Here is a 9,036-nt window from a genome sequence, read left to right on the forward strand (position 1 = left end):
AACCATAATGATAGAATACAGAGCTCAGTCCATTTGTGATCGGTCATCTGCACCAGAGGAAAGATAGGGACTCAGTCTATGACCATCAAATCAGGATTTTGTCTTGAAAAGAGAATTGTTATATTCAACAGTTTTAACTGATGGAGAAAGGAGGGATTTATTTACTTGGAGAGTATCTTTAAATGGCAAAGTTGTCCAGTGTGTTCTTAAATGTTTACTTATCTTTTCTCTGGGCTATGCAGTTTAACTTCCATCTTTTAAAATTAGTGGTGCAAAAGATTCTAAAAATTTGGGCTTCCCTGGTGGCACAGTGGTTGAGAGTCCGCCTGCCGATGCAGGGGACACGGGTTCGTGTCCCGGTCCAGGAAGATCCCACATGCCGCGGAGCAGCTGAGCCTGTGAGCCATGGCTGCTGAGCCTGTGCGTCCTGAGCCTGTGCTCCACAATAGGAGAGGCCACAACAGTGAGAGGCCCGCGTACCGCAAAAAAAAAAAAAAAAAAAGAAAAAGATTCTAAAAATTAGTGATGTGTAAAACATTTAACTTTGTTGAATGCACTGCAATATTATTTGGTATTTGACAATTCAGACATGTGTATATTGGCCTGGTTGTGTTAAATAGATATTTTTGAGACTCAAATGTGTCAAAACAAAGTGTTGCTGTTTTGGGGGATGTGAATTATTCTAGTAGATCAAGCAACGTACGAACCAAATGAACACAGGTAGTACTCAAAAGAGACTCATCAGCAGTGTACAGACATCCATATCAAGGCTTTATCAATCAAGTTAGTATTACACAGGCTTTTGTAAATAAACTGAAAGTGAATTCAAAACCAGAAATCATCTCCTCCACTGCTCCTAGTACTTGCTCTTTCTCTGCCTTTTAATCGAAGCATCTCCATGATACTCCGGGCATAGACATCTCTCAAGTTAACACTGATATATGAGTCAGTGGCTATATTCTTGGTAAGTTTCTTCAGAGCCTCACGCTGTCTAACAGCTGCTTCCCTGAGCTTTAAGGTGAAGTAGCAAGCAGAGAAGCGGTCGTTAATAATAGCGATGGGCAAGGCCAAGACAAGGATTCCCGATAAGATACACATGAAGGCCACGATTTTGCCCGTGGTGGTGTCTGGTCTGATGTCCCCATATCCCACGGTAGTCATGGACGTTGTGGCCCACCACCATGCACAAGGGACACTTGTGAAGGTTGTGTCGGGAATGCTCTGCTCAGCAAAATATTCCACAGTTGAAAATATAGAGATTCCTACAGACAGAAATAGGAGCAGCAGGCCAACTTCTTCGTAACACTGGGTGATTGTCATTCCAAGTGAGCGTAAGCCTGTAACAGAACAATCGGTGTCAGTCATGGACACCCCTCCTCTCTTCCTTCGTCCGTCCCTCCCTTCCCTTCTCCTTCTCTGCTACCCACCCACACACATGCATTTCACATTTAATATGGCTCCAGCATTGGGCAATGTTCTGGGGATATATAGATGATAAATTATAATCTTCAGGAAGTTCTTAGTCTAGTTGATGGGGCCAGATTGAGAAGGATAGAAAAATATAAATAGATTCATTCACTCACTTATCATTTATTAAAAACCTACAATTTATACAAAAGAAAGGTGAGAGATGAGTTGGAGGGCAGGCAGGGGATGTTTGATAGGAGTTTGTACTTTATACAATGGGAAACTTTGCAGCATTGCACGTGGAGGGCTCTCTTGGTCAGGTCTGCATTTCAGTGCCTCACCTTAGCACACTTTTCTAATGAAGTTTTATGTTGTCTCCTTATATTTTATGTCTGTTTTTCTCACCTTCCTGATAAAGTTTAATACAATTAGGGGCATCATTATCTGAAAGTCAGAGGAAGTAAAAGATGAGAATGAAGTGAAACAGCAGAAACAAGTTAGGAATCAGTGAAAAAATTGACATAAGAACATCAAATGTACATGCAAGGACATTCTCAGAGGTGTAGCAGGAGGGGTTCCTGCACTCCCATTGCACCCATTGAAATTTTTGTCCTTAATACCAAAGCTATAGGAAACTATCTCCCTTGAATACATAGAATTTCTCCTTTCCTGTAGGGAGATAGACCTGAATACAGACTATTCCTCCATTGCAAAAAGGTACAGGGGACTGGAGCCACTAGGGAATTCACTCACTATGAGGCATTGGTGAATTTCCCATTGCTAATTCTGAGGATTCTGCAAGACATACCCAGGAGAGTCCAATCCCACCTCTGATGAGACTAAACCCTCAGGATAGTAAGAGGAGCCCATTACAGGATCGTGATTTGAATAAGGTATCTTTCCAACTCTAGAGAGATACTGATTAAAGTTTATCTACATTTTGAAGTCATATTAACATGATGCCACAATGATATGGTCTCAGAAGTCCAAAGCAGTGCCTCTTGGAATCACTTTTAAATTTTTATTCACTCACTGAAGACTATTTTAAATACATTAAAATACTATTTGTGCTCTCATTATTTTGAATTTTGTTCTTGAAATTTTCAGATGTTCTTGAATTATTAACCAGCTATTTAAAAAGACCAATGAATATAACTTTGAGGTTTAACTTCAAAAGACATTTAAAGAATATCTTTAGAATACCTTTCAGGAAACTGGCCTGATGTGTCTGTATTAAATTGCATTTCTGAAATATATTGACAACATATGAAGAAATGCATAGTGTTTGGGAAGGTTGTTTTCATTTCAACATTCTAAACATTTCATTTTGTAAAAAAACAAAGCAGCCTGAATTTCTGCATGTTACCTCAATTAACTCAGATAATCCTAAAAAATAATATGAGATAGATGTTATACTTATGTCATTCTAGAGGTGAGCAGACTGAGACACAGAAAGGTAGCATATCTAGTACAAAGTTACATACTAAAGACTTAAAATTAGGCTGTCTGGTCCATCCATTGTCCTCCTAACCATTATTCTATAATGCTTCTCAATTTTTATTTATAGTTAATACATAGGGGAATATGTGATCTATGTCTATATTTTGCTAAATGTAATGCTTAAGGTAAAATTGTCAAATATTTATGCAACTGTTCATATATTTTCAATAAATTAAGGCTTTATTAATCCTTCTACTTTCCTTAGAACTGACAAAACCTTTGAAGAGGTGACATTGTGGAAACTACTGTTATTTTCTTCTTCCTTTCTTTTGGGAAAAAATGTAGTCTTTACTGGGTGTTTTTAAATTGAATACTGTGATGAGTTTATAAATACTAGAAGAAAGCATCCCATTATGTGTGTCAGAAAACAAAGAGTGGTACTTCTAAAAGTTGTTGGAAACCCCGTTATCAAATCCCTGTATGTGAGACTAGCTAGGAAAATACACTACTAAAACTATATTAGGAGAAATTATAGTTTCCTCAGAGATGTGTGGGAAAAAACATATCTGAGGTTAATTTCTCCCTATATTTATAGGGAGAGACAACTACCATCAACTCCTTTTAGGTGACCAGTCAGGCATATATCTAGGGAAACAGGTGGGAATAGGACTCTCTAGTCAAATTATTTATATTTATATGTATTGTATAAATATGGCATCCTACTCCAGTGTTTCTCAAAGTGTGGTTCAAGACCACCTACATCAAAATTAGCTTGTTAAAATGTATGCTTCTGGATCCAACCCCCAAAACTAAAATCTGACTCGCAGGGATTGGGGCTCAGAATTTGCATTTTAACAAGGTTTTCAAGGGATTCTTATTTTCATTAAAGTCTAACATAAGGTAACATATATGTGCTCCAGAACATCTAACAGCCGGCTGGGCCAGCCACTGAAAATCATTGCCCTTGGGGATGCAAGCATCATCTTTAATGGATTTGTGTGATTTCCTCTGACATTGCCTAAAATTTTCACATATAATTGTGTGTGTGTGTGTGTGTGTGTGTGTGTGTGTGTGTTGTGTAGAGATTTTTCTAGGGAGAGTGGTCTTTATATCTTCAAGGCTTTATGATACATTCAAAAAGCTAAGGAATTCCTGTTACCGTCTCTCTTGTGCTTCCCCAATTAGGGACAAAAAAATTCTCAGATACTAGACAAAGCATTTAATTAACAAAAATTTAATTTAAAAAAGCATTTAGTTGCTTTCTTCCAAAGCAAAATTTCCATTGTTTCTTCAAAAATCATGGGAGAGCCACCAGTGCCCAGTCATCTCTTTCTGCATAGCCAGAGAAGGCCCTGGAGGACTTTCTCTTCTCCCAAGGAACATGTGTGATATTTCCTTGGACACAGAAAAGAAACTGGCTTACGTTCCTATATATCACATATAATCTGTGCATATCTTTTTATGTGCTGATTGTGCATATTTTATGTAGAACCTTCCAGAAACAGAGTATCTTTAATTTTTGTACATCTTCTGGGCACCTGGGTTAAAATAAAGTTAACATATGGTTAAATTGTTTCTCAAATGTCTTAAGGAGAGGAATTCTGTGAGAGGCAGCTTGTCCTCTATACCAGTGATAAAACCTCAAGGTTTTGCTTTTCAGTACCTTTCTGGAGATCATAATTGGGTGAAATATAGGAGTTGGTAGTTTTGAGTATCAATTTAGAGTCAAGAGTCGTTTCCCTTGGACCATGGTCAAAGCACTAATGCTTAAAAACAATGGCAAATTAAGAGGCATCAATGAAACCCAAATACCTGTGGAATGCCTGCCCAGTTTGAGCATGCGCAGAGCCCTGAGCAGCCTCAAAACCTGGACGATGCGCCCCACGTTTTCCAGCTCCTGTGTAGTCTGGCTCCCACTCAGGCTCTCTACCAGAAGAGTGATGTAGAAGGGCAAGATGGCTAGGAGGTCTATGATGTTTGGCACCTTTCTCAGGAAGCGGCACCTGTCCCGCACGCACAGGAAGCGCAGGACAAACTCCCCGGTGAACCAGCTAATGCACACATACTCCAGGATTTCCAGCAGCTGCAGGTCCAGCCAACTTAACTCGGCTGACATCAGAGCCATGTTGACGATGGACACTGCCACGAAGATGATGGATATGACACCAAAGATTCGGGCAGCTGTGGAAGACCCCGGTTTCTCTAGGATGTTCCAGAGCTTCTGGCGGACGGTGGGGCAAGGTCCTTGTGAGAAGTCCTGTTCGCTCTCATGTTGACTTTCCTGGTCTTCTGTGTCCTTCTTAAAGTCTAAAGTTTCACTCAGCTCCTTTCTTCTGAAGTATCTTTTAGAGAAGACAACTTGGTGATTAGTCTAACTTTTTTTAAAATACAGAAGTAAAGAGAATTAAACTTGGCAGTGAAGTCATGCTTTTTATTTCAGTAAAATGCAGAAAATGTTCATTCATATTTTACCCAGGCTTTCTTCCCACAGTACTCAAATGTTCTCATTTAGGATTATTGTTTTTAAAATAGCACTTTCATGGTAGAAATTTATACAAAAGAATTTATACATGGCAAAGCTACTTTAGATTAAAGCATTTTATCACCCATTTTTTCTTGTAACAGGAACAGAAGTTTGCGATATGTAATTTTTTTAAGGTGGCTAATGGAAAGGTATTCATGAAGAAATGGTAGTAATAGCAAAATAATAGCAAAATAATAAATCACCAAAGTCCCACAATCATTCACAGTCAAAGAACCAACTTTCTGTCTTCTGTATTTAAAGCAGTTCTCTGTCCAAGTTTTAAAAGTTAGTGGCCTAGGTTTGATAAACAATAACGCTCTCCACTGAAACCTACAACCCTATACATGCATTTTTTGGAGCATAAGATTTCTGACTCATTTATTTAACCACCAAATATTTATTGCAAGCCTGACCTCTCTTGACTTATAAATGAATTAGCATACTGGAAAAAGGAGAAGGTTCAGAAACTTCCAATCAGAAGTTGGCTTTGACACTTTCTGGCCTCCACTGCCACCCCACCTTCTAGCTCCGAAGTGGGTACAGGTATCCTTAAGCCTGGCTTGAGCGAGGCTTGTGTAAAGCCTCAAATCTTTCCCTCTGCCGCCCTCTCTCCACCGCGCCCGCTGCCCCGCCCAGCCACCAAGCGCCTCGAGGGTACCTGTCCCTGCAGCAGGAGTCAATGCTGAGCTCGTCGATGCCCCAGTACTGGATCTCCTGGAGGAACGAGAGCGCGCACAGCTGCTCCATGACATGCAGGCGGCCGGTGCGATAGTAGTGCAGGACATAGCGGAATGCTTGCGAGCTCCGGTCGAAGAAGTACTCGTTGTCCACGGGGTTGGCGTCGTCACAGAGCTCCAGGGGGCTGGGCACGGCGGCCAGGGCCCCGGGGCGCCGGCACGAGGCCACCACCACGGCCAGCTTGCCAAGGCGCGTGTGTGGGAAGCAGGACAGAGCCTGCTGCGAGAGCACAAAGCGGCTGCCGCCCACGTTGACCGTGAAGCTGTCCCCGAGCGCCAGGGGCTCCCCTTCGCCCTCGCTGCAGAAGACGCTGGAGTCCAGCGAGGTCAGGGAGGCGCTGTCCAGCGGCGAGTCCGGCGGCCCCCGGCCTCGGGGAGGCAGCTCCATCCTTGCCGCCGCTGCCGGAGGGCGCCACAGAGTTGGGGGCGGTGGCAAGGCCGGGATTTCCCGGGCTCCCGAGGTGGGTTCCTCCCACCCCCGAACCCTTACTCTCTCCACCCGCCTGTGCTCGTTCTCCCTCTTGCCGCTAGGGAGCTGTGAGTGCGCGGTAGCAGCGCACAAGTGTCTGAGCGCCGGGTCTGGGAGGAGCGGAGGGGTCGTGCCCAGGGAACTGCTCAGGTGTGGACCAAGCCGAGGACATCCGCAGGGCACACTGCCGGTCGCCATGGTCCTTCCCGGACTCAGTACCCCCTCCCCAGCTTTGTAATTGAGATCTCCAGCCCGGGAGGTGTATGGGTTGAAGGCCTCCCTGCTTGGGGGTTGGAGCGGGAGGGGAGGGGAAGGGGGAGGGAGGTCTACAGTGGAGGAGGGCACGACGAATCTTGGAGGAATGCAAGCAAGGGGAAGGGCAAGACTCACTCCCGCCTGCAGGAGACCAAAACGGAAAGTTCAGAAGGCAAAGGAAGTGGTAACCGGGTCTGAGTCTTTTCCAACTTCAGGATATATATTCCTCTCTCTGCTTTTGCTGCGCAGTTTCACAGGCCTCCCAGGGAGTGGTCGCTGGGGATGCGCGCACGTGGGGGAGGGTGACCTGGGTGCGGGGTCCGAGTCATTTGCTCGCATCCACTCTCCTTCTAGTCTGTCACTCGCGCTTCGTTCTCTTCTCCCTCCTCCCCTAATTTTTGACCTCCTGGTTGAGAAATGAGGACAATTAATGATGACTTTCGATAGGTCCCAGTGAGTCACTGAGAACTAGGGGCCACCATTGCCAGCTCCCGTCACGCGTTGAGGCACTTTGCGCCCTTCGGTTTAGCCTTTTCTGTCGCTACAAGTTTCCCGGAGAGCAGGTGTTCTGGGGGCATTCTTCCGCACACAGCGGAGCTGTCATTTTAGGAGAAGGGAAGGCAAAAAGACAAGGACTAGAACAGGCGTGGGCTGGGGCAGGAGTTTAAATAGTAACGACGACTCGGTAAAGGGAGAAGCCGAGCGCCGTGCCCAGGTGAGGCTAGAAGTGCATCCACGGGGCCCCTGGGAGTCGCGCCCCGGCCAACCTGTTGGACACGGGGCGGGAGCAAGGAGGAGGGCAGGGTGACTCACCTGCTGCTCCGGGCACATCTGGGGTGCGCTCAGTGGGCGCAGCTGGCTGCGTAGCCTCGATTTGATCCTCGCGATTTACACGTGAGTCTGACTTCACAGGTCCGGGAAGAGGGCTGTGCTCGCGGCTGAGCTCCTCGCCCGCGCTGGTTGTCTAGCCTCGCCTCTTCGCCACGCGCCTCCCGGCTCCGGCCCCTCGGCTGCGGCGGAGGGTGGCCGCCCCCGCCCGCGCTCCCTCCCAGCCCTCGGCGGTTCCCAGCGCCAGCTGTGGGGAGAGCGGGGAGCGGAGGGAGGTGAGACCGGAGGAGGAAGTGAGGCGCTCAGTGACTCTGAACCTTACATTCATCCTGAAGGCGCTTCACGGATTACTATATTAGATTCTCGTTTCCCGGAATCTGTGCGCTCACAAATGCTCAAGAACAAAATTTTCCAGTTGTATAAATCTGCTAAACTCAGGGTTAGGGCAGTTATGTTAACTGCTTTGTGTGGTTCGGTTCAAGGTTGTCCTCATTATTTCCAGAAAGCGTCTGGGAATCCTGCATTTTTCAAAAGTCTTTGCAAGAATGAGTGAGCCACACTTAGCTCCTTTTTTTCCGTGTAAGTAGTTTTAGAAAGTATATATATAAAGAGGTAAAGCAGGCAGCTTGGTACAGTAGGGAGGGCTTTTTCATAGATTGACCTGAAACATAGCTGTTTAGTTCTGGCTTTGTCAACTGGCTGTGGGACCTCTAGCTGGCATTTACTTCAAGGGCCTCAACGCCTTGCTTAGTAAAATCTCAGGTTTTAATAAAAAACACCTAACCTTTACTGGGTACTTACTTTATGCCAGCAAATTTTTGTAAGCCCCTTACTCATTCAGTACCTTATTTAATCATAATAACAATACTATGAGGTAGAAGTATACTTGATTTACAGAAGGGAAAACTGAGGCAGACAGAAATTATGTGATTTACTTAGGGTCACACATTCCAAATTAAAACCCAGGACTAATTGTCAGAGGCTGACCCCATAAACACGGTGCTTGGGACATATCATTTTTGTGTGATCTTTAAATAAACCAAAGTGTGGTTGTTATTTATTTACTTACTTTTGCAGCTTTCTAAAGAAGGGCAGGAGTTTAATGATGTATTTTCTCTAATCTTTCAACAAATGCTTGTTGAGCATCCACTATGTACCAGGCACTATTTTAGGTGCTTCAGATGGCTCCATGAAAAAAAAAACCAGACAAGATCCCTGTCCTTACGGAACTAACATTTTCCTGTGAGAATAAAAGAAAAACTTCAGTGAAATTTATAAAACAGTATATAGTATTTATCAGTTATGGCTCTTCGGATGGCTATCCTTCTGGTTAACTTTGCCTCTATAAACAACTCTTCCATACAGAAAATATGGAG

General features: G+C 44.4%; 1 protein-coding gene across 1 annotated transcript; it reads right to left on the minus strand.

The window, feature by feature from the left end:
• Positions 1-825: 825 nt before the first annotated feature.
• On the minus strand, positions 826-6,496 carry KCNV1 (potassium voltage-gated channel modifier subfamily V member 1). The gene is made up of 3 exons (XM_060116346.1): positions 6,030-6,496; positions 4,660-5,189; positions 826-1,337 (listed from the first exon to the last, which is right to left on the minus strand). The coding sequence occupies exons 1-3, from the start codon at positions 6,494-6,496 to the stop codon at positions 826-828; spliced, it is 1,509 nt and encodes a 502-aa protein (XP_059972329.1).
• Between the last annotated feature and the right edge of the window lie 2,540 nt (positions 6,497-9,036).

This window comes from Mesoplodon densirostris, chromosome 13 (assembly GCF_025265405.1).
Source record: "Mesoplodon densirostris isolate mMesDen1 chromosome 13, mMesDen1 primary haplotype, whole genome shotgun sequence".
NCBI classification, from domain to species: Eukaryota; Metazoa; Chordata; class Mammalia; order Artiodactyla; family Ziphiidae; genus Mesoplodon; species Mesoplodon densirostris.

Excerpts from the sequence above, each read along its gene's own strand:
- KCNV1 (XM_060116346.1), bottom strand. The coding sequence starts at position 6,496 with ATGGAGCTGCCTCCCCGAGGCCGGGGGCCGCCGGACTCGCCGCTGGAC. Across the intron at positions 5,190-6,029 it reads GACTCCTGCTGCAGGGACAG|ATACTTCAGAAGAAAGGAGC; the intron begins GTACCCTCGAGG and ends CTTCTCTAAAAG. Across the intron at positions 1,338-4,659 it reads ACTGGGCAGGCATTCCACAG|GCTTACGCTCACTTGGAATG; the intron begins GTATTTGGGTTT and ends GTTCTGTTACAG.